General features: G+C 33.8%; 1 protein-coding gene across 2 annotated transcripts in view; it reads left to right on the top strand.

Annotated features, from left to right (window-relative positions):
- LOC122634472 (lachesin) overlaps positions 1–25,909 on the top strand; it is a 134,474-nt gene extending 108,565 nt beyond the window's left edge. For both annotated transcript variants that reach the window (XM_043823457.1, XM_043823458.1), the window contains exons 3-11: positions 3,602–3,705; positions 5,992–6,199; positions 6,606–6,761; positions 13,401–13,529; positions 16,001–16,138; positions 16,355–16,504; positions 17,599–17,670; positions 18,221–18,289; positions 22,678–25,909. In XM_043823457.1, coding sequence (XP_043679392.1) covers positions 3,602–3,705; positions 5,992–6,199; positions 6,606–6,761; positions 13,401–13,529; positions 16,001–16,138; positions 16,355–16,504; positions 17,599–17,670; positions 18,221–18,289; positions 22,678–22,832 — 1,181 coding nt within the window. In that variant the 3' untranslated portion in view covers positions 22,833–25,909. The remainder of the gene's footprint in view (positions 1–3,601; positions 3,706–5,991; positions 6,200–6,605; positions 6,762–13,400; positions 13,530–16,000; positions 16,139–16,354; positions 16,505–17,598; positions 17,671–18,220; positions 18,290–22,677) is intronic.
- Positions 25,910–27,187: the final 1,278 nt, after the last annotated feature.

The raw sequence follows: 27,187 nt of genomic DNA on the forward strand, positions 1-27,187 counted from the left end.
AACAGGGAGAAAAAGAAGGAGAGAGAGAGAGAGAGAGAGAGAGAGAGAAAGAGAGAGTTTAATATAACCGTTCTTAACGAACGAAGCGCAGATATTTACAGTTTCACAAAACTTTTAAATAGCGTCACTCCTTTCTTCTTTAAGCTTCTTGACTTAATGAAATACTCTCTGGAAGCGTCCTTGTCTTGCATAAAGAAAAAATATAAACGGCCACGATGTTGTTCCCTTTAGCGAATCCATTATAATGTAATTAAGATTCGAATAGTTTAATTAATATCGGTATAATCGCTCGACGTTATATTATCTCAGTTTTGATTTATTTTGATATGATCGTCGAAGAAAATTAAACGTTGTTTTATATAATGATAGGAAGTGGAAATAATGAAGAATTTTAGATAAGGGTTTGAAATCGATTACTATATCAATTAGAGGAGAAATCAAATGATAATAATAATGTGCACAATGGTTTTAATATGATTAATTCGAATTTAACGTGACAGTGAATTACACTCATTCGTTTTGAATTCTTTAAAGAAGATCTAAAATACGCGTTTGTTCGCTAAAAGACAAAACTTGTTAAGAGTCATTGAAATAAATTCCATAATGTATTTTTTTTTACATTAATGCAATTCAATGTGTTTCTTTATATTAATGCAATTTTATTTTTATTATAGTAACAAAAATTTAAGTTCATATAATATAAATGATAGAACAGATAAATTAAGTTCATATAGTCAGTTTTGAAAACTTAAATTTATTAATCTCTTTTATAACTGACTTCTAAGCTAGTTAAAATATAAATATAAATATATATTTCAATTTAATGCAGTTGGTTACTTCGCGTATCTTACATATTTATATTATAATTGCGAAACGTGACATAAGTATAAATGATAGAAATTTCTTTGTCATATTCTCGTATTATATTTAATCTTTTACTGATGTAAATATTGATTTTTTTATAAAAATATATGAAAGAACCTTCAATGGAATCTTTTATTACCAAAAATACTTCAATTTCTATTCGTATCACCTCCCTGCTCATACTTTGTTCGTACTACTTGTTTTGTTCGTACGTCTGCTCATGTTTTATTCCAACTGCGTGTTAGCTCAGTATTTTCTTTTTTTTTCGTATTTCCTTTCGAAGTGTAGAAAAATCCATCGTCATCCATTATAATGTTCTTCTGTATATATATACAATATATATATATATATATATATATATATATATATATAAAGAAAAAAAAAAATCCTTAGACTTCCATTATTATATCCTCGTTGCATGTAACGAAGAAATATTCGTCGTCTTCTATTAGAATGCCAGAAGACGTAATAAATATTTTTAAACTTCCATTACTATGTCTTTCTGCTTTACTGTACAAATAAATCCGTAGATTCTTATTATAGTGTTATTCTGAAATAGACTGAAGAAAAATTCAGCACCCTTTATAGATTTTTCCGCAGTATACCGAAGGAGACACTTTCATGAAGGGCAATGAATTTTTGAGCATAACCATTGTCAGGTAGAAACAACGAGACCAACGTTGGAAGCCGAACGTATGCGATGTAATATTCTTTCTGAATATTAGCAAACAACGACAATATCATCACCGTACGATGTTAAACGTAGAGTTTATCTCTGAATAAAATTATGCATAACAATCTTACAAGAGTTTAACTATACTAACTACTCTTCTCGAAAACTTCAAAGAAGTCATATCTGTTAAGTCAGCACTATTAAGAACAATCGCTTTACAAGAGTCAGTATAGCAGAATAGCAAAGTCCTTCTAGAAGAGATATCTCGATGCGAACATGGTAGCATCATAGGTATATACCTTAGATCTATAGGTAAAGAAAATGGTAGCATTTGTATTACATGAACCCGAATTTGTATTCATCAAGAAACAACTATCGCGTTCATGCTTAAGCGATGACGTAGAATTAAAGCTTCGGGTATATCGTTGCGCTATACTCGTTATCCGAAATACTGAGAATACTGGAATCACGTTAGTGACACGTTATACGTAAGCAGACCCGTGAGCAACAACACGCGGCTTCGCTTTAATCAAAGCTTGTTAATCAGTTTGATAACGACTTTCGAGCGACGTGCTTATGAATTCCGACGGGCTCCAACGGTCTATCTCTCATTATCATTAATGCATTGTGCGTAGATAGAACCGAGCGCACGGAAAATTAATTATTCATCCAGGATTCTCCAGGATGTTTATTTAATATAACGCAGACAGGTGCATAAAATTCGTGGCCAGTTCGTTCTGTTTACTGGTTGACAGGTTTGAAAGAGGATGAGAAGGAAGGATCATATCTATAACGTTCGATTTTGATGAACACGATTTGAGCTTCATTTATTTTCCCTATGAGCTATCATAGACGAATTTATTTCGTTATACTTGAGAGCAGGTTATTTGTTACGAGTAAATTTAACTTTCGTACGTAAATACGTATATATGTATATGATTTCACTGTAATTTATATTGAAAGAGAGCCGGAGATCTTGCATTTGGAAATTTCAATTTCAAACGGCTTTCGGTTGATTAATTACGACTGCGCTATAATCCGATGTGATCACGATGCTGGAGCGCGTTATCTTCGAAATCTTTATGAGTCATATGTAATACCACATGTATATCATCTGTCGTTCGTATCGCGACATATAAATACTTACCCTTTGGATTCAATTAATTAATTAAAATATAAGAATTTAATTGAAGTGATCGTAGAAACGTCGGTAATATCGATAATTAAATGGATATATCTTCAAAAGACATATTGCTTTTAACGTCGATACGAGAATTAAATTCAAATGTCTTATTAAAAATGTATGTACATAGACATACTATTTATCGATACTTGAATTTATTTTTTTACTTCGTTCTATTAAGTTCTATTAAGAAATGAAACATTTCAAGAAATGTTTTCCTTTCCTTTCCAATAATGCTCATTTTTCGATCGGTCCTTTCTCAAAAAGGAACTCGTAATGACATGATACCGATACAATCTCGAGAATAGAACATGCGAACGTAGAAATGGCAATTAACGAGCTGAACTGTTTATATAATAAAGCACGGAGGACTTAATTAACGTTACTCCCTACTCGTGCTACTGGTCGTTCTCTTAAAAAGATATAAAAGTAACCAAAGCTTTTCACAAAGCTCGTTGCCCCTGTTCTTCTCCCAAGGCTTCCTCCCTTTCCTACCGTCAGCCATCTTATCCGACGAATTTCTTTTCTTACTTCCAGGTTCTTTCCTTTCTCTCCCTATTCCTCAGCTTTTTCTTCACGCCTATAAATAATTCAAGATGCTTGATGCGTAATAAAGACATTAGAGAATCTAAAAGTCCCTAAGGATGCTTCGTGGTTCAACTTTTCGAAACTCATTATGCTTTACGGCACATAATGATTCGAAAGTATCTTCCACGATACAAAATCTTGAATCTTCGATATAACGATAACGAATAATTCTCATCGTCTCTCTCTTTTTTTCGATAAAAAAAAAAAAAGATATAGAAATAAACGAGAAAGGAGGAAGAAACGTTTCTTTGATTACGAAGTAATTTCGATGTTTTTTTCTCTTTTTCTTTTAGATCCAAGATTTCCAAGGTTCGCGGAGGAAATACAAAATGTGACCGTCAGCGTGGGACGCGATGCACTCTTGGCATGCATCGTGGATAATCTTCAAACTTATAAAGTGAGTCTCATGTTTCTTATCTTCTCTTGTATACAACTTATATACAAGTTAACTATTTCAATATAATATAAATTAAAAAAATATATATAGGTATATACATTATATTATACATTATATTATACATATATATATATATATATGTATATATGTATAGGTATGTATAAATAAATTAAAATTGGTATCTAAGATTTAGCGAGAAGGTATATTCTAGATATCTGTATGACTAAGATAGAGTAATTATCGAATTATCCTTAATCATAGTTGCGATAGGGAGAGACAAGTGAGAAAGGGACGCTCGAGAACAATGGGAGATATTAATGAAAATATTTCCATGGCCACGGTTCGCGGACTGCGAATTGGATGCCGTTATTTCCTTCATCTCCGACAAGGCGTTTGCATAATTGCTTCATTTTCCTACAGTTAATTGAGATCTGACAACAATAGAATAAATTGATAGCATTCATCACATAGAGAATCTAAGAAAAGATTTACGAGTTAAATTAAAATATATATATATATATTTCCTTTTTTTTAATGAATGAATTGTTATTCGTTTAGTTGAAAAGTCATGTCTTTTTGACGTGATAGAAAAACTCGTTTTATTCGTAACATTACTTTCTTATTGCGTCATTACTTTAATATATATATTTCTTTTTTTTTTCAATGAATGAATTTGTATTCGTTTAATCGAGAAGTCACATCTTTCTGGCGTGCTAGAAAAAATCGTTTTATTCGTAACATTAATTTCTTATCGCGTCATTACTTTACTACCAATCGAGGAAAGCCGGCTGATCCGATTGGACGGTCGAACGATTTTGCAAATCGTTTGCCGGACGAGAACGCTTCGGAAATGCGATCCCCGAATCGTTCCGATAAAAGCATCGAGCCGCGGGATTCATTTTCCTCTACTTTCTCGTCAACGATATTCGAGGATAACGTGGATGACGTCGCTCGTCCCACGTTTCGAGTGACCAAACTTGACGTTCAGCGTTACGTAGTTATAAATTATTATTAAGGTATAGAATAACGTGAGGTAACTTGAACGCACGTAAAAAACAAAAAAAAGAGAAGAAAGAAAGGAAAAAAAGAAGCTAACTACCCTTTTCCCCTAGATGAGATCTTTTTATAATACAATATTTTTGCTGATATAGGAGAAAAAGAAAAGAAACAGAAAAAGAAAGAAGAAAGAAGAGAAGAAAATACAATAGCAACAATAATTATCTTCTCTTTTCTTTCTCTTTATATGAAAAGCTCACTCTCAGAACGTTTTAAATTCGAGAAACACCAAGCGAATGAAAATTCCACTTTCTTATATAATAAAAAATTAATTTAAATAAATAATATATTTGTAAAATGCAATTAGGGGTAAAAAGTATAAATTATTAAAATGCGCTAGATGCGGGCGCAACTTCCACTCACGTTTTTTGCTTTCAATATTAAAAACAAAGTTATGTATTCTAGAACACGGCGGACCCATTTTCACTTTTATAAAATATGAATATAAAACTTCTTTGGAAAGAAGCTCTTCATATAATCTCATAGCAAAACATAGTCCTCATTCTGTTTTTATCATACCGAAGACGCGTTAAAGAAAGAAAAAGAGAGAACGTAGAATCATTTTTCTATATCGATTGGATATAAATGCTCCTTTTAGATTGCCAGTCGATGTAATCCCGATGATGTTTCTTCCTGCGATTCTTCACTGCGACACTTCACGAACGAGAACTGATCGATCTGAAAACGCTTTTTCACGTATTAAAACATTTATCGCTCGATTCGTGACATTATCTTGCACTTTACTATCGGTAGCTTCAAGAAAGTATTACGTCTTACGCGAGCTAGCAATGTTCTCGAAATGGAAAACATTCTTAAAATGGACGTTCTTTTCGACAAATTTTACGAGAGAGTATTTCCATTGCATCGGTCTATCATCTCTTTTCTCTCTCTCTCTCTCTCTCTCTTTCTTTGTCTTTCTTCCTTCCTCAAACTATGAGTTCTTTCTCGTTTGTCTAACAGCGAAATTACAACAGACGTCCTCTCCTTTCGATTTAATTTTACTGCAGCAAATTTTCCTTATTACCGGTGAATATGCAAACATTTCTTCATTTCTCTCTCTCTCTCTCTCTCTTTCTCTTCCTTCTCTTTCTTTTTTGCTTTCTCTTTCTTCATTTTTTTTTCATTCTATTTTATAAACACGAGAAATAGAAATTTATTCACGAATAAAGTCAAGCTATTTTCTATAGACCGTATTCACGAACGAGCCTTTGCGCCGTAACGTGTTTTCAGGTGGCTTGGGTACGGGTCGATACTCAAACGATATTGTCGATCCACCAAAATGTGATTACCCAGAACCCACGGATCTCTCTATCGTACAACGACCATCGCTCGTGGTATCTTCATATAAAGAAAACGCAGGAGAGCGATCGTGGATGGTACATGTGTCAAGTGAACACAGACCCTATGAGATATAGGCAGGGTTATGTACAAGTTGTCGGTAAGATCGATTTTATGATAGCATGACGTCACTCGATGCGAATGAATTTTCTTACATAAATATTCTCTTCCTATTGCCTTTCTAATTTCCGTTCTATCTCATGCATGAATCTAACATATTTAATATTGAATTTACGGAACCCATCAATTTGAACGATTTCTAATTCTATATAATTAAAATAAGAGGGAAATCAAATATTAATACCGTCACATCGACTTTGATTGATGTTACGACGTCAACTAATATCGCTATGAAGGATTTCAGTAAAAAAAAAAAAAAAAAAAAAAAAAAAAAAAAAAAAAAGAAGAAAAGAAAACGTATACGATGTCCTTAGATCTAGTATTAATTTATCATAACTTTCTAATATGATCCAAGCTTTCGAATAATAAACGTGTTTATTTTGTAGTACCACCATCGATCATCGACAAGGATACTAGCACGGATATGGTTGTAAGGGAAGCAACAAATGTGACGTTGACCTGTAAAGCGAAAGGTTATCCTGCCCCTTACGTCATGTGGCGACGGGCCGATGGCAAGAGCATAAACTACGATGGCAAGATCGGTGAGTCCTCGATCACGATTAATTAAGCATGATCTTCATTGACGATACATACCACTGGCAATGGCTATCGTTCGATGATTTTCGGCGCTCTTGGTAAGTTGGACATCGTGCGGAAGATAGAGAGGGGAATGAAGGGGTAACCTCCACTCGATAACAACGAGCCTTCCGCAGGACGTACTAACGCTCAAATGGAGAATGACGTTCGTGGTTGGACGGATGCGTTCGGTGTAAATTAAACCATTACGGATCAGGAGTTAGGAACTGACACTGGGTTCTATTTTAACAAGAACGACGTATAATACCGAAGCGTGTACTACCGGTTGCCATCGTCATCGTCATCGTCACCGTTTCCAAATCATTCGAGTGGAGGATGAGCAGGGACGCAGAAATTGCTCGTTTAGATTACGTGATAAGCTTCCAATAAATGAACGAATCCTTCGGTCGGAACGCTTCATTGGGCAATCGCAAACGGAAAGATATCGTGGCCAGGATCGAACCGAGAGAGAAGATGATCGAACAATTAAGAGGGCAGACTATGTTTATCGAGATTAAGATTTAATCGAGCGTCCTACGAAGTTCACTTTTAAGCCGGATCGAAAGTCAGAAAGAGGATTGCAACGAGGAAACAATACCGAACGTTTGTTAATCCAATCTGAGTGGACGAACGAAGGTTGAAAGTGTCGATGGATATAAACTAAGACGGATATTAAAGTTAAGATAAAATCGATCGAATTGCTAAGATTCTCATTAGGTAAAAACGTCTAACTATCAAAAATTTGGAAAACGACTCTCGTTTTGAAACTAATACGATATTCGGTGAAATTCAATGCATTAAAATTCAATGCGAACGAATAACTAATTAAGATCGAACGGGTAATCTAAAATACATCGATGATAAAGGAAATACGGGGTTAACAGAAAATGAGATTAAGATTTAATACGTTCTCGTTATATCAGGGATATAATATACTCGCGTTAGACTTTCGTCATTTCGATCGACCTAGAAACCTTTCGAATTGGAACATTCGACGTTAGACATAATCGAGCGAACGTACCTAATCGAGAAAGCTCTCGGAGAACGCGAGGCGTGGCACTTCGATCGAGCTCATCGAGAAACGTTCGAGCGAACGAAAGAGGTTCTCGTATAAATAATGGACGTTCTCCTTAATTCTGAAACGTAACGGCTGAGCTTGTCCATTCACAGACTAGTCGACTTTCATCTCGATCGATGCTAATTACTCTCTTAATTACTTGCTATGAGAAAAGCTGTGAATTACCCACGAAGAAACGAAAACGAGAGGTATAACGGAAAGGTGAGATCGTCGGCTACGCGTTTCCAGATTTTCAAGGATTTACTGAATATCGGATAAAAACCGGATTTAATTTCTACTCCAATTTAAATTTTCATTTCTTCCGAAAACTAAGCGCAAAACCCAAAAGGTCGTTCTGCTCATAGAGAAAAACCTCGTGAACCTCGAATTTTCCATATCCCCGAGCTAACCGACCCGGTCTGTCGTTTATACAAACGATACTGATAAATATTTATGTCTTGGAACGTCGTTCGATGTGGAAGAATGTCGTTTCGCGGTTTTCCTTGGAGCACGGTAAGCGCGTTCTCCGACGATTATGCGACTTCCTTAGGGAATCGTTACGTCGGGACTATAAACGCGCTTCATTATCGACTTGCTTTAAGTGCCGTTTTATAAATGCACGGAAAAGGAAGGTTAGCTATTCCGTGTTCTATGAATTAATCGGCTTGAGTCGGAAAATTATTTTCATTCATTTGAAATTTCTTAAAAGTAATTTCGAACGGTTACAAATATATCATTAAAAATGAGAGATAAATAAATTCATATTGAAAAAAATAATATAAATATATTAGATAAAATACTGTAACTCTTTATTAATATTACATAAAATCTATAACTCGATACTAATTTATATATCTAAATTACTTGCAATCTAATTTACTCGCAACACTATTATATATCTAAATTGTACTATCATACGACGTAACGTTATTCGATTCTATGCACATACACGTTCTTTACACGTTTAAACTAATATTAATACTCTAAATGATCGCAAAAATCTATTTACAATATATTTGATATTCTGATCTATTTCTCACGTAAGTTTTTTAATATACCTTAATTTTCATATATTCCGTTTATCGATTAAAAAATTAATGAAACTTGTTGAACAAGAGAACAATTTCAAAGCTGTCATTTTAAGGGAAGTATTATACATCATGCTCTTAGATTAGAAGGATTAGCAAGGCGATTTAACCAAGTTCAAGTTCGAGTAACACGATTTATCGAAGGACGCCGAGCCACGTCGTTTCGGACAAGCAATCGCGTTGCTTCGAACCTCTAGGGACTTGACGAGGACTAGGTAGAACCCAAGTAAGTACGCGATGTACGGCCTAAGCCTGAGCTCTTCCTCTTTTTTTCTTTTTTTTTTTTTTTCTTCGTTGGATAGTCCCAGGACGACAGGACGGTGTCGTACTCGTCGCTACGTGAAAGGTGTCGGAAGCGTGTCGACTCCTTTAGCTCTGCTAACTCGAACTACCCTTCGCTCCATTCCCTCGATGATCCTTTCCATCCAGCAGTCCGGCTTTACTTGCTCTCGAGAAAAATGAAGAAAAAAAGAAGAATCAAGAGATGGAAAGCGAAAGAAAGAAAGAAAGATAGATAGAAAGAAAGAAAGAAAGAAAGAAAGAAAGGAAGGCAGCAAGGAAGGGGAAAAAAAGGAGGAAAGAAAGAAAAAGAGAGATGAGAAAACTAATCGAATTTAACGAAACTATCACGAAAAGACAGCGGGGATGGATCGATCGAAAAGATTGTAGTAAGAGAAGGAAAACGGATGAGAAGGTAAGAAAGGTGGATGAACGCGAATGGAGACGAACGCTACGTGCACCTGTAGACGTCCAGGAGATTTAGGTCGGACCGGACACGATCCTCCCTGGCACAAAGTCGACAAATGGCGAATGAAACGGTTCAACGATTTCGAGCAAAATAGATAAAGAAACAAATAAACGGATGATCGAGTGAAAAGGTGGAAGGATGCTACAGAAGATAAATGGTTTTTTGGATGCTCATTGATCTTATCTTCCACTTTTCTTCGCCATTATATAGATACCGATCGGTCCATCGGAGAAGATGTTTTCTAAAAGTTCCTTCGAATTAAAAGATAGAATTATTTCGAATAATAAAAAAATAATAAACAAGAAGCAGATTTTAATTAATTAATTAATCAATTAATTAAGTAAGTAAGTAAGTAAGTAAGTAAGTAAGTAAGTACATAGATCATCTTAGCAGAGTAAACATCAGAAACAATAGAAAATAAAAAGATCATCTATCTATATGAAAAGAGAAAAATCTAAAGAAGAAGACGACTTGTTGATGAACAAGGAAACGAAAGAACCTCGACGATCCTTAATACGATCGTTCATAAGACATAAATATAACCTTAGAGTAACTCGCGATATCTAAGTTTAAAGAAAAAGAAAGATAGAAAACGTGTAAAGGAGGAAGGAAGATAGGAAAAATAAGAAAAAGAAGAGGAAGAGGAAGAAAAGGAGAAAGAAAGAAAAAAGATGGAATGGCCTGGAGGAATGGGCGGCGGGGTGAAGGGGTTAGAATAGGAACCGATTCGTAGACAGAAAAAGGAAAGAAGTAGAAGGAGTAACTTCTTTTCGTTCCAAGTCCGTGCCACAGGATAAAGTTTATTTGGTCGTGTATTGGTGCGCCTCACTGGTTGTCCGCTTGGCCGACCCTCCTTCGTCTCACCCTCTTTACCCTTGGTCACCATCGTTTATAAAGACGTGAACACGTCGACGCTCGTCGTTGTCGGCGTTTCGCGCTTTCCGCACTCGGAAAATGCGATTGGTTTACCTCTCCCCCTCGTTCTGTCTTCTTATGTATATAGACATCCCCGAACGTAGTTCTATCTTTTTTTTACTCTCTTTATTTTTTCTTTTTTTTTAAATTCTCTTTTTTTCTCTCGTTTCTTTTTCTATCTTTTTTTCTTTTTCTCATTTTTCTTTTTCTCCTTTTTTGATTTTTTTCTTCTCTCTCTCTCTCTCTCTCTTTCTTTCTTTCTCTCTCTCTTTGTTTCCGTCACGAATACCAAGGCGATTATTTTAAACGTGTTTTTGTCGAAACCTATTCACGTTCAACTCGTCGCATAACTTTATGCGATTATACGCACGCTTGTATCGATCATCGTTCGTTTGTTCATGGACAAAGACAAAGAGAAAGAGGATGAGGATTATCAGGATGAAGATTCAAAGGGAGTCCTTACAAAGGCTGAGTCAAAGAACGCTTTACTATAGCGGTTTTGTATAAAGATCAAGAAGAACGTATGGTAACTCGTTCGATGTTTACTCAAAGTCTTATGCTTTAGGCTATGTTTCTATCTGTTTTTCCGTTTTAACTTCTTTTTATATACGTTCCAGATAGAAAACGAAATATCGTTCATATAGATTTGAATATCGCAAACGTATGTTATATCTATCCATGTTATTCGGAAAAGTAATATTACTTTGATATTAAACCTATGTGAATGACTCGAGCATGATTTCGACGAACTCGTCAATATTTCTGAATAGTTGTTTGAAAATCAACTATCTATTATATAAGATAATATTATAGCCTATATCTATCGTCTCTTTTCTTTCGTATTTTTTTTTTTTTTCGTTTAAAAAATATCTTCGAGTGATGATAAATCTTTACAAAGTTCCTTAAAAAATCATTGCAAGAAGAAATTGAATGTTAAACGTATGTCGATTTTATTCGATTATCGTGATGTTAGGAAGAGATACGTTGAAATATTTGCCGGTAATAATTCTAGAAAGGAATGAGAAACAAGAAAGTAAAAAAGAAAAAATAAAAGAAAGAGAGAGAGAGAGAGAGAGAAAGAGATAAAGAGAACAAGGAATGAAATACGATTGTCCCGAGTTACGCTTATGCGGTGAAATACATCACGTACTAATTCCCAAATAGCCACTCAGCCACTTATTCTTTTTTTTCTACTTTCGTAAGCTGTCCGCTTATTCTTAAGCCGTTCTACGAAGAGGTAGAAAATGTTATGCAAAGTGAGCTGGAGTTCCCGCGAGCTGCACTCACCCCGCATCGACGCGAATGAGCACTAATTTATACTACGACTCGTTTATACTAACCAACCCCTCTCACCGCTCCAATGTTAATCCTTACGAGACTAAATGACCCTTAAGAGGTCTCACCACCCAATGCCTTTCCAAGAGGTTTCCTCTTCATGAGTAGCTCTTCTAGTCGCAACTCTTGACCGATTTCAATGCATGAAAGCTCATTTAAAAGATAATGATATAGAAAACACAAAAGAGTATTTTTGTTAACTACGTCTACTCCAGTCGGATATAGGATACGATTATAATCAAACCAAACACAAAAAGAATGAAAATTTTATTAAGCTTTATAGTTTTTTCGCTTTTTCGTTTGTTTGTTTCTCTTTTCTTCAATTTAATTAATAATTTAATTAATTGTTTAATTTATATTTTATTGTATATTAAAGGACGACGATATCTTTTTCTATTTCGTAAGATTTTTCTTTGTTTATAATAGGTACGTAAACAATCGACACATCAGATGTATTTTTCCGCTTCGTAATATCATTCGAAACGTTGCTTTTATTGTTATTTTAATTAAAAGTTAGATCGAGTTCTCTGTATTATTCATAATATTACATTCGTTAATATTATTCTTATTAACGTCTTCAATACATTTAAAGATTGCACATACACAATGATACTCTCTTTTTTTGTGATGGAAGAAGAGAAATAAATAAAAAAATTGTTTCTACCTAGCATCATTATTTCTTTTCGCTGTATCTACACATATAATAATAAATCGTAATCTTTTTAAATTTATTATATACCAACGAAAAGTCATAGAAATTGTCACAGAAAGTTAAAAAAAATGTTTCCATTGAAACGAGTTTTATAACAGTTTCGAAGATATTCACTTTGTTAATATCGTATATATATATATATACATATACATTTCATTAATTGAACAACTATTTTCCATTATTTTCACATGGTTAAATCTTGAACATATTTGCCCTGGTTCATTTTCACAAGCTTTTTACCATCAATGCAGAATAAGCAAAACTTTTACTATTATTTTAATAATAATTTCTGTTGATATAGAATAAAGACCACTTTTCGTTCAGTGCACATTGTAGGAATTAGGTATGTAAACTATCAAATAATTCTACAACTAACACAAGAATCTGTTTTATTCTCTTACGCTATTGTCTCTGGTACACGATCCGTAATACGGCTACAATGAACACATATAGATATTTATTTCGGGTTGCAGCCCGCTTCGTCCAGCGAATCTCTGCAAACACCTCGAACATCGATCCGCTCGGAAAATATTTGCCATTATCGTGTAAATTACGAATGTTACGAATCGTGGACGAAAGGATTCGTTCGCGGTGAAGCAAGAAAATACGATGAAAATTATTATCAGAGAATTCGTACGATCGACGAATTTAACGATCCTTTATATTTCCAAAGCATGCTTTTTTTTTCCACGAAAATAACGTAACTTTCAGGCAAGTGTTTGATAGAAACATTTTATATTTCTGTTTTAGTAAACGTCATCGATGGCGAAGTTTTACACATCGTCAAGATCAGCCGTCTTCATATGGGGAAATATCTTTGTATTGCATCGAACGGAGTACCACCGTCGGTCAGCAAAAGCGTTACGCTCAACGTGCACTGTAAGTTCTATTAAATAAATAATTTATTTTTAATATTATTTTAGTATTCATCGATCACTTAATTACGTCGTCTATAAAAATAAAAATAAAAAAATCTATCGAATAAAAGTATACTATTAAAATGGTTGAATGGATTGACATGAAATGTTTATTATAAATTAAATTTCATGTAATAAAAGTCCATTAAAAGTTCCGATTCGATTTGATTTTCTGTAAAAATTAAATTGGCAAGCATTTTATACATTACAATATTAACTTCTTTACTTTATTAGAAAATTTCAAAATAATGCGATCATTTCATTGAATATTTATATTATTTAATCGACATTAAATATAATGAAACAAATGATTTTTACAATTCAATTCATTCTCAGTTAGAAATCTTTTTTGGTTTAATATCGTTTTATACATAAAACGAGCTGTCATGTATTTTGACGCAAACGCGTTTAGAAAATTCACAAAAATCAAAAATCAAATATAACGAACCAATCATCTGTCATAAAAGTGAAAATCAAAGAATCACAGACGAAATTTTATGCTCGCATTTGCATCTCGGTTACAATTCTCGTACACATGTATTGATATTCTCACGTATACTCATCGTATATAATAAAAAGCAATAATCGTTCCTAATGAAATGTTTGCTTGGTATATTTTTCGTATTACTGATAACTGGACATATATGAGATCCAACGTTATTTATATTACATAATCCATTTTAATAAAACATATTGTAACACTTTTAAATATTACATCTTCAACAAGTCTAAACCTCGCGTATACATAATAATACTTCCTTTTGCATAATAAAATCAAAGTGAAAAGTGAGAAATTACTGCTATCCAAAAAAATTATTCCGTTTCATAAATCATATCGCATGATTATAATGAATCGTAATATTTCCAAGCTTGTAACTTTTCAAAGAAAAATTCATAAAAAATTACAAAAAGAAGATCATTTTAAAGTAGAAAACAGCAGCTTTACGTACTAAATAATATTTATTAATAGGAAATTATCAAGGATATATGATAACGATAAATGATAATATAACTATTTATTGAGATAAAGTTTCCAAGTTTATAAGTTGCAAATAACCAAAGGACTTAACTTCTAATTCCGAAAGCTTCGTCCAGTGAAAGAGTGCTTGTCCATCGACAGAGACAGCTCGGTCCAGCAGGATGCATTAGGTCGGCTTTCAACGTCTCATTTAGCCACCGATTTACGAGCGGCCACTTGACCTAGATATGCTCGATGTACGTCCGTTCGTCCCAGTGCAGCCGTTTCGAACCAACCCTCCTCTATCATCCCTCTCCCTGTACACCTCACCCCTTGATAAACCACTATACCCGCTCACGCGCACTTAAATTACGCACGACGATTTTCCTCTGTCCCATCTTCGTATTTTTTTTTCTTTTCTTTTCCTTTTTTCTTTTTTATTCTTTTTTTTTTGTTTTGCTTCCTTTCTCCTTTTCTCCTTTTTCGTTTTTTCTGTTTCTTTTTTTGATATTTCTCTTCTCTTTCTTTCTTTCTTTTTCCATCGACTCGTACCAACTTTGAGAAGCCAACATAAACCAACGAAAAGGTCTCGAGGCAAAATTTTTACGAGGGCAAAAGTAATATAATTTAAGCGACTCCTTCGGAAGCGCAATCGGGTGGCGTAAGTAAATCCGAACGACGTTCAAGGACGTCCTATTCAAGTATGTACATACGTACATCGATCTATCGATCGATCTCACACGTACGAAAGAAGAGGTAAGAATAGAGCCGGGAAATTTTCGATTCAACCGATAACTTGGTAGAGTATGCAAGAGAGAAAAAGAGAGGAGAGGAGAGAGGGTGGTTATAAGAGCAGTCTTTCGCCGCTTCGTCCGAGGGTACTTTCGTTCGCAGTAAACCGTGATTTACGTCGGTTCGTAAAAGGCGGCTGCCGTGACACGATATTACCGATTCAGGAGTGTCTATATCGATCGAGAGAGAAAGAGAAAGAGAGAGAGAGAGAAAGAGAGAAGCTGTGCTGCATCCTTCCATCGTAGATACAGCGGTAATAATCGAAGAACTTAAGGACGGTGTTTTGCCCTCAAAGAGAAAGAGAGAGAGAGAGGAGAGAGAGAGGAGAGAGAGAGAGAGAGAGAGAGAGAGAGAGATGGTCTTAACTTCCAAGTGTAAAAGAGACGAGCACACCATCCGCTTCGAATTCTCACACCGACAAAGGAAGGATTTTAGTGGATCGTAAAGCGTTTGCGAGAATACGCTTTAAAATCCATCAAACGCGAACGATAAATAACGATAATACCAAAGATGACTTCATTGCTTTATAATACGATGAACGACTAAGCGTAATAAGTGGTCGATAGAAATTCGATAAAATTTTTAATCCGTGTTAATGCCTTATTAACTAACAACACGTTGTTAATTGTATTCTAATCCATTAATCTTAAGATTAATTCGATCGTTTCTTCTCTCTTTTCTAGTTCCACCGATGCTATCTATTCCAAATCAATTGGAAGCTGCCTATATCGGACAAGACGTTACTCTCGAATGCCACATCGAAGCTTTCCCAACTGCCATTAATTATTGGACTACGGAGAACGGCGATATGATTGTCTCCGGTAATGCTCGATTTTATTGCACACGTTTATCTTTTACGATGGCACGAAGCTTGTACTTCCTTTTTATCGTTTTTGATATTTTCAAACTCGATATAGAACTCGTAGAAACATGATAGTTCGTTTTTAACGATTTTCAAGTTTTCGAAGCGTCGACTTTTAACCTCTACTCTACCTATGTAATTAGAGTTAACGAGCGTGCAAATTATGGCGTTTCAGGTGACAAGTACGTGACGGTGTTCTCCGATAACGACTACACGAAGTACATGTTACTGAAGATACGAAATGTTAGCCCAAAGGACTTTGGTTCGTATAAATGTGTGGCACAGAATTCATTGGGAGCAACCGATGGTGTTATCAAGTTGGATGGTGAGTCGATATGATATCTCGTTCTCGATTGCACTTTTTCATGATTAAAAAAAATATAAAAAATAAGAACAGAAAGAAAAACGGGAAAGAAAAAAAGAAATGTAAAAGAAGAAACGGAAAAGGATCAAGATTTCCGGTGTAACTTTCCTTTCGATATGTCGATATTGAACATCGTGAATGAAAGCAGATTCAGTTTGCTCGAGTTTAAGAACGTAATCGGTTAAACATTACCTCGTAATTACAGATAATTATTTGGCGACACTATGAAGACTGCGTCCTAATGGTAAAATAATTGATTTCCAATAGTCCTCTGCATAAGACATTGACGGTCCGAGCATTGAATGTCGATCGATGAGTGAGGTCAAGCATCCTTTCCAACGTTCCCGTCGTAATTGGCGATGAAATTTGTGAAGGATATATTTATCCGTTCAGAACATACTTATTTCTAGTTTTTTAAACGAATAAATTGGCTGGAATTAAAAGTTTCTTGAGAAATACCTCCTTCGGAATCATTTATAGAAAATCGTTTCACAAACTTTCATTATTATAATAAGTATAGATAAGAAAAGAAGTTCTAGTTGAAAATTTCCTAATTGTGGAAAATATGGCGAATTTTTTTCGAGTAAGATATAGAAAGATATCGATTTTTATCTCAACTATTTTTTTTTTTTCTTTATATCTCTTTCTCTCTTTTTCTCGTTCTTCCAATATCATATTTTTTTTTTTCTTTTTTATTAAATTCACTTAACGAGCAAGCATACGTCGAACGACATTTGGCTATAGTTAGGAACAATTTTAAAGTCGTATGACAAATGTTTGCATCATCGTTTTAACAAAGCGGAGAAGATACTCGAGTGTTTCCTAAGTGGCTCGACGAATAGTCGTGCGATCCTTTAATTCGCTCTTCAAACGATAACGAAGGTACATACGGTTTTAATATGAACAAAAAGGATACTAAAAATACAAACTTTATATTTTATCTTGATTTACAATACCCTTTATCGTGAATGATACAAAAATCGATGAAACGTACATTATATTTTACGAATTAATCATTTTTATGATTCATTATTTGCAATATTATTTATTTACAGAAATCCCAGCTCCATCGACCACCTCAACAACGCAATCTCCCTATTACGTAACATCGTTAATGAAGAAAAACGGTAATTAACGCTTTGTTTCAACGCCGAAACTTTATTTTCTACTTATGCCATTTTCACCGTCTTGAACGATTTCTCTCGAGTAACGTGAGAAGTATAAGCTCGAGATTAATTAAACGACGGTAGTTGAGGGCGGCTCTATATTCTCTCTCTCTCTCTTTCTCTCTTGATTGCACCTTTTCTTCTTATTTTTTTTTTTCTTACTTCCTCAAGATGATCTTAATTACACTTGCATTCGCGCGCGATCAAAGTTCGTATTTTGTTTATCCTTTTCTCTTCGAACAAGAGCATTTCCTTACCATCGTATATGCAAAGTTACTTTACTTCGTTACAATGATCTTAATTATTCGCGTAATTACGCGAAACTATAGCTGCAACATAGCAGAAGCCGAAGTTTCCTTTCTCTCTCTCTCTCTCTCTCTCTCTCTCTCTCTCTCTCTCTCTCTCTCTCTGTTATCTTTTTCCTTATTTAGAATAGTTTATCCTCTTTATTCTTATACAGTGTCTCCGATGCAGCATATCGATAAAACGTCGTTCGTATATTGTCCTCTAGGTAAAAACGGTAACAAGAAATTACGTCAACGTCCCAACGATTACGAAGTCGAGGAATGGAGAGATCCAGGTCAGTAAACGTCTACTTCCGTATAACTCCGCTTGCTAGATTCTAGAGGCAATTCCCATGATGATACACTTCTGCTTTTGCTAATAAGTCGATCGAGTATTTAGCATAATTAAAACTTTGTAAAGAATACGAAACAGGAGAGGATATCATTTTCATCGAGATTCATTAAATTGATTTCGTCATTTCAAAGGTATATATATATATATATATACATGTATTTATATATAATTTATATATTGTTTATATATAGATAGTATAAATTATTTGTTCCATTCCAACGCAATTTTTCTATTGAAGAAAAATAAGTTTGTATTGAATCTGGTAGAAGGTTGAATCATTCATCACACACATAATATTTCCTTTTTACGAATATTTTCTCGTAAGTTTTTATATTATTTCTTTCGTATCGATTCGTACAGTGTTTACGATTTTTCGAATACCAGAACGAGAAATTAGACTAACGCGTATAAATTGAAATCGATTAAACTGGTTTCTAATAATAATATTTCATTTGACGAATCAATATATTACTTTCTCAATTATACTTGTAATACTACGTATATGTTCGTATATCTTTCTTCATCTATATTTAATATTTTCCTCGCTGAAGACTAGCAATGTTTAATCTAAGGATCTACTTAAGATAAAAAGTAAACTAATACCTTCTTAATAGGTTTATAGAGGTTTAACATTCCGAAAAAATCGATATTTGGTCTTTTGTATATTGTATGTATTAGTATGATCTTTCTTGTTTGACTTCTTTGAAAAATTTATGAAATTACGGTTAGGAAATTGTAAAACCTAGAATGGCGCGTGGTCAGCCAAATGGATATAAGCTCTTGTTTGGGTCGATTTTGTAAGGTTTTGCGGTTTAATGGACCCGCCACAATTTCTTACTCATAAGCCATACAAGAAAGAAAGTAGTGAAATCCATTCAACAAGCAACTTCATCGTCAGGAATTTTTTGAATCGTATAAGTATGGCTATTCTAACATAAATATCCTATTGTAACGAAACTTTGAACGCAGTTTTTTTGAAACTACATTCTTTTGACAGGAAATATTAATTTGAAATTTATATGGGTATTCTAAAATACCATTGTACGTTAATTATAAACTGAAATCAGATTAGAAAAATATATTTTTACGATTTTATGATAACAAATATCTCGATGTTTTCACAACTTTTCGTTATCCAGATATCACTTCGTCAATTTTATTTTCATTTTTAATAATTCAGATATAATAGTAAGTCTAAGAAAAATAAATATCATCTTGAAAAAGAATTTAAATTTTCTTTTAAATTCTCTTAAAAATATCCCCTTCTTCTATTCAACTGGAATCGTGGTAAAGTCAGATTTTACATAGTTTACCCTTATCATATCGAAAGGTCGACAGTATTGACCTGGACATAATTCTTGATAGATTTTCTTGTTCTATAATATCATAATTAATATTCCGTAAAAAGAAAAAAAGTTTTATATTCATTCCTGACCTTTGTTATAAATAATTGAACGTGAATCAATTTCTAAAATTTCAAACCTCCCTAGTTTCTTTAACATTTATCAAACAGTAGCTATCTTATCAGTCTGTAATTGTCGACACTCTATAATAGTTTTTAACTTTAGGTCACCCATGTGCTCACCTAACATCTCTGATGATATAAACAGTTTCCAATATTTTTATATCTCCAATATTTTTCTTTTTTTTTTTTTTGTACAAAGACATTTTAATAAATTCTTCCAATCGTACGTTAGTAGATTTTGCTTCGTAACCCAATAGATTCCTTATTAAATTTTAATTCAATCAGAATCGTAGGTGTTAATATTTTTATTCATTAGATAGAATTAATTTCTTATTCTCGACAAATCTGTTATATTATGAGCTAATTGAGATTGAAGAAGAATAAATCAAAAGAAATCGAAACAATTTGAAAGATCAGCCAATATTTCTTATTCCGTAAATCTCGTCACTAATTAATTAATAAATGTTAATCAGTTCTTATCTCTGTATTTTACATTCAGTATAATGGATATTTAATAATAATTTTATATTTTGTATTCTGTAAAACGGATAATTAAATAAGACTTCTTTATTTTGCATTTATAAAACTAGTGATAAATTAATAAGTCTAAATTCGAAAATCAATAAATATGTTCTGTATTCTCTCATAAATTTTGTCAAACACCGTTCGATTATTATTCTAACGGAAATTCATTCTTGAATTTCTCATTAGATCGATGGTATACTCGTGGCAACATTAAGTAACTTAAGAATATATTTATTTTTAACAGTCTGTGCTTTGTCTTTTGAGATTTTAATTCTATTTAGCTATCCGTTTTCCATCACTGGTTTTATCGCTCAGCATGGAATTCACATTTCTTAAGATCAATAGTTGGTAAAAGTTGCACGGATTTGACCAAACACTGACCATCTTAAATTAAGCCACAGGACGTATAATATATATTCTTTTTAAACGAATTAAATTAAATTACTTTGCTCGTTAAATATTAAAAATAGATGAATGGCGACAAGAATACGATTTTAAATAGATTTCTTTTTTACAATAACTCTAACAATGAATGTCAATTCTGGTCGTAGATCCTTTGAGAAATTTAGTTCCCAATTAAAATGTAATAGAATAACGTACAATCGATATCTGTCGTTCGATCAATATCTCAGCCAAACTCTTTTGTTTCAAAATAATTACGGAAGAAAGCTAATGCATGGATTTTAACGCGGTACGCTCTGGGGGAAAAAAAGAAAGGATAAAAAAAAAGAAACAAAAAGAAATCAAAATCGACCAGTCGATACAAAAGATGAGGTCAGCTGCTGACGAACGCTCGAAGGAACCACTCAAAGGGCGAACTTGCGATTTCGTCGAAAGATTTCCTCGAGCGGCGAAGTCACTTTTCTCCTCGCGACGTTTACTTTCAATTAATGAAAAACGAGCTTCGTTGACCTCCGGCCATCGGTCGCCTCGAGGGACAGAACACGGTAGAACTTTGCGGGTTACGGTTCAGATCGAACAAGTGTAGAGTTGGATGAAAGGAGGACGGAATTCTCGTTATTTTCTTTCTCCGTCTACCTTTGCTTTTCTTTTCAACCATCGTACAATTCTGTTTCCCCCTTGGCCCTTCCGGTAAATCGATTGACTTTGCTCGCACGTCAGAACGCACGCAATAAATCGAATGTCGCGATTTCCTTGAAAACAAACTTTTCTACGAGCTATACTTGTTCGACATGTTAATCGAATTTCGAAATTGTTATTAACATGTTAGCCTGTGATATATTTTTTTCTTTCTCTTTTCTTCTTTTTTATTTTATTTTATTTTATTTTCATTTTTTTTTTCATTAAGGGAGTTCTCTTCCTGTACGCGCTTGCAAAGGGTTTATCCCATGAATTTTCATGGTCGCAATTTTTGTTCGACTTTACTGAACATGGGCTCAATCGAAAGACTTTCTACACGAGATTATCTTCGCAAATTTTTGAAAAATTTTACTTTCTTTGCAAATATTACATCTAAAAAATAAATCATTTTCCTACAAGTATAAGGCTGTTTTGAAAATCTGACACGATTATTTCGTGTTAAATGACTATCTTTTGAATGAGCTTTTCATCACTGAAATTGGATAAAAAATTGTGATCATGAAAATTCATGATGTAAACTTTTAAATCCATAAGAAAAAATCCATCTTAATAAATATTAAAGAAATTTTGTTCCAGATATTATTTTTATTTATTATTTAGAATATAAATTAATATCACATATTCTATTCGTGTACATTATTATATTTCGAATAACTACATCTTGAAATTTGATAAACCTAGTAACAATTGTAGATCATTAGGAGATATAACTGCTTCCTATTATGTTCTTCTTCAACTTTTATACTCTTATTCGTTTTCGCAAAAAAATTCTTTACCTCGTGGACGTATCATCTAATGGCTTCCAATTGCTACAAGTTCCAAAAAATTCAAAAATAAGAGCTATTCGGAATTCTTACAATGACAGCAATTTATATTGAAAATGAACTTTAATTAAATATTACATCTCATAATAATATTATATCTCATTAAATATATTCATCCAATATATTCATTCAATGTGATTAATCTTTTACTGATGAGATCGTGATGAGATTCATGAGATTACTGATATGTAACGTAATACTTCATTCAGTTAATTAAAATAAATCAATAGAATAGAAATAATACTATTTAAAAAAAGAAAATAATTAATATGCCAAAGGTTAACAATAAAAAAGAACAACAAGAATATATATATATATATAAGTTTGAACATATGTAAACATATGTATATCAATTTTGAATAGAATAAGTCGATCGAAAGAAAAAAATGTGTGTGTTTGTGTATTTGTTTCTAGATTACGACAACGAGTACGAGCCACCATCGATGATGCCACCAGGAGATTTGCCTGCGGATGCGTTAAATCTGGGCGCTGCTCGTGAGCCCCGCTTACTACTCCATCTTCTTCTGCCGAGCCTTCTACCATTGCTCTTAAATACCATCAGAAGATGATTCTCGCATCACGGGAACGGGGCTTCCAGTTGTAGTGTTTATTGGACGGTGCGTCCGGTGTGCCGTTTCCGGCCGCGCGACGGATCTCGAACGCGACGATGTCGGCCACGCTTGAAATTATTTTCATACTAAAGCTAGACTTAAACAGAAAGAAAGAGAGAGAGAGAGAGAGAGAGAGAGAGAGAGAAACAGAGAGTGAGTGAATGAACGAGAAGAAGAAAAAAAGAGAGAGAATGAACACGTGAGAAAGATTAAAAAAAAAGATATTATATATATATAATATATAAATATATAAATATATTAATATATATATATTGATATATTGTGTGAGTGTCGCAGTAAAGACAGGGGCATAGAGAGCCCTTTTCTGTGTTAGAGAGCGAAAGGGAAGACTGGAAAAAATGTTGCTCGTAAGTATCGACAAATAGTAATATAGAAAATTTCTTCTTCCTTTCTTATCGTCGATATACGTTCGTTTTATCGTCAAGATATATTACATGGTTTCGTGCGTAACCATAAATCTCTAAGTATAGGGCGTTTATCGATTTTCGACTCGGATTCGACGATCTTTACGAACGTGATTGAGGTTTCTTGAACGATGTTGAAAATCATGAACGTATCAACGTATGCTGTATCATCGAGTTTCGATTTACGAAATCCATTTTTTTATTTCTTTTTTTATCCTTTTATTTTTTTTTTTAATAATATTTTGTTAGTGTTGTAGAAGCGGTTGTATCGAAGCAAACCGATATTCGCCGGCTTCGTTCACGAGTTTCACTTGGCGTAAAATTTTCTTTTCGCTCTTTTTCATTCCTCCTTCTCCTCCCAGCACTACTCTTTCGTACATACATTCTCGACGAGGTAACTTTTTCCGCGAGGTTTTTCGTGGAAATACTTTTTCGCGAAGGATCGTTTAGTGCATCGCGGCACGTTCCTTATAGCAACGGTCGTCGGCTTCTCCTCGAGGACGAGAAAAGCGAATACCGGTCGCCTTTTATTGTCCGCGAAAGGAAATTGGATCGTCCTTATAACCCGCAGGGGTTTTAGATCTCTTCTTTTTAATAAGAGTTTTCCCTTTTTCGGTAAGTTGATCGTCGTACCCGAAACGAAAAGCGATATATCGGGAGAGAGAGTGAGAGAGAGGGAGAGAGAGAGAGAGAGAGAGAGAGAGAGAGAGAGAAAGAAATAGTGAGAAATAGTCGAAGTAATATCGAGCCTACATAAAATTATCGTTTTCATTTCTTATTCCTACGTTAGTTTCTCAACGTTATCGTTTTAAAGGAAAAACTCGATACATTGAATAAACCTTGCGTCGATACTTTTTTGATTTCGTCGGAAAGGAAAACGCGTGGAGAGAAAATTGTATATCTAGTAAATATACATATACGTACGACAAAAAAAAATAAGAAATAAAAAAACGGATTAACAAGAAATATAGGCATATACGTATAGATATATATGTACATACATACGCGCGAATCATATAGTTAGATGGAGATAGAATGAGAGTGAGAGAAAGCAAAAGAAGAGGAAGAAGAAGAGGAGAAAGAAAGCGAGAGAAAGAGAAAAGGAACGTAAACGAGTTTCGTGATAAAAATAGTTTTGCCATTGCTTAGCCTCGATTTTGGTATGACGTCTAAAAAATAAGAGGAAGAGCAGGCAACGAATACGCTCGAAGTATGATAAAAAAAAAGAGACGACTGTGTTTAGATAAAAGCTGTAGGCGGCTTAGTTCGACGTCCGAGAGGAAAGAGAAAAATGACGAGAGAGACGAGAGGCGGTGTATATTATATCGTGTAGCCTCGAATCATCGACAACGACGTCGCATAGTGGCTTCGTGGCTTCGTTTCGTACAATTAAGCGCGATTATATCAAATAGAAAGATTGAAAAAAATAAAAAAATAAAAATAATAAAAATGAAAAAAAAAGTTAAAAAAAAAAGAGAGAGAGAGAGAAAAAAAAAGAAGAAGAAGAAGAAAAAGAAAACAATTGGCATTGGCCGCCGTATCTTGAAAAAGTTCAGCAGCAGTAATCGAACGTCTTTCGCTATATAAGTCTTCTTAGTAATTTGAATTTCTATTTGAAAAGGGAGATAGAAATTGTGGACCTCTCGTTTCGTTTCGTTTCGTTTCGTTTCGTTTCGTTTCGTTTCGAGCATGACTTCGATAAAAGGAAATTCGACGGATTCACGCGAATTGGTTAAAATAGAACGTTAGATTTTCCTTGGGGAACGTGTGTTCGTTTCATTTGACGTCTCAAGAATATCGAAGGTAGATATCTCGAGCGTACGTTTCGAGTAGCACTCGAAAAAATAGTTCGATCGAATCGAACTCGTGTAACTCGCGAGCTCTTTGCCTTGTATAAATATCGGCAAGTAGTTCGTCATAAATAAAACGGTGAAACGTCTAAGAGGTCTTGCATATTTCGATCCCGTTTCAGAAATCGTGCCAGGCTTCCAGCTTTTTCAGAAAGCTTCGCATTGCTTCAGCCTCTCCGACTTCTTCTCTTACGTTGTACCTGACAGTTTGAATTGTTGGCCGTCGGTTCGAACGCAAAACGCGTGTGAAATAAGATAAGGAAGATAAATGTGAAATACATATGATAGATGTGAAAACAAGAAATGAAAAATGTTATCAATATCATGCGCCTTTGCCGCGATCGATTATGTAAATAATGTAGATAGATTTGCAATGCGATCGAAGGAGAGATGGTCGTTTATGCGAATGATGATGACTCGAGGCTGCTACTCGAGTAATAGCGAATCGTTTAGGAGAATGGAAATTAAAGATGAGAGGGATAACGATAAAGACGATAATGCCGATAATGATTGTGCGTTGTTTAGTAGAGAATTCAGAATCGAGGTTTTAACTGCCATCGATATATATATCGTATATATCGGATTAAACCTAACATTATAGATATGTTATTAATGTATCATGACCGATGTTTTCACTATGACGAGAAACATTTTTATGCACACGCGGATGCTTCGCGGAGGATCCTGAGAATGAAGATGTAGATGTAGATAGTGAAACTGTCAGTCTGAATATCTTAATAAATCGAATACATCACTGCCATCACTGCGAAAATCATTTATTGCCAGGATCACATCGAATCAACCGAATAGTTTCAAATCGTTTTCCAAAATAGATTGTAAATTCCGTTAACGTACAATTATTGACAATAAGTCGTACTAATTTGTGAGAATCAGTATTTCGATGTACTACGTTGTCCTGTCTCTATCGACATAGCTTTTGATAATACATAAAAGAAGATTGGAAGTTAATGTCGTCTACATATCATTTGCTATTTTTCATTTATCTTTAATTAACTGCTATTTTTTACCGAGTTTCGATATATATATATATATATATATATATATATATATATATGTATACATATACATATATGTATATATATGTGTATGTATATAAGACCTAAAGATATCATCCGATTTAGTTAACCAAATAGATATTTTTTGTGTTTCTATTTATTATTCTATTATCGACAATCAAGTACTATAATTTTACATTTTTTTTTTCTTCTTAATCACGTTACTATGTAGAATTATAAGCAAAAAGTTGGAGAGAAGAAATAAGAAGTCATCGTCCATTTCGCAGGTAACAAATTTCAATTTCAATTTTGAATTAGTTTAATAACACGATATAACACAGAAAATGTTTCTGTATCACAGACATTTTTTTAATATAGTTTAGACACAGCTTATATTTATTACACGCAATCCATTCCGTCGATAATGACTATGGTAGGGCCTTTGAGACGAAAGTTTTATGCGCCGCATCGTTTAGAAATTATTCCGCCTCAAAGGGTTCGCTCGTGGTACGTGAGAGTGAATTTAATCACGAGATATACTCTACCGCGAACTTGAGCTACCACAAGCTGATTGAAGTTTCGAACGTTCTTGGAAATCGAAAGTTTGGCTTCGATACTATGAGAATAGTTATACTTTATTTAAAAAAAAAAAATATATATATATACATGTGTAAAAGAAAAAACAAATAAACGAGAAAGATACGCGATTTTTATCCATATATTAAATATTTATTTTTATTTATTTTCGTACTTCCAACTGTTCCTGTGTGATTTATATAAAAGGATTAACGAAGAAAATCCCTTTTTAAAAAGCATAGAATTCGTAAATTATAAATTTCGTCAAATTTTTAACGTAGAACAATCACACGAGCTCGCTATAATCTTTTCGAGACATCGACAAATATTGGTGTAACGTGGTGTTTTAAAGTATGCACGTCACGGAGAAACGAAATATAGTCGAGAGTTACTAACAGAGATTTCGAAAAATATATTCCCTCTGATAAAAAATTGTCTAAAGCGTT

Source organism: Vespula pensylvanica, chromosome 15 (genome assembly GCF_014466175.1).
Source record: "Vespula pensylvanica isolate Volc-1 chromosome 15, ASM1446617v1, whole genome shotgun sequence".
NCBI lineage: Eukaryota > Metazoa > Arthropoda > Insecta > Hymenoptera > Vespidae > Vespula > Vespula pensylvanica.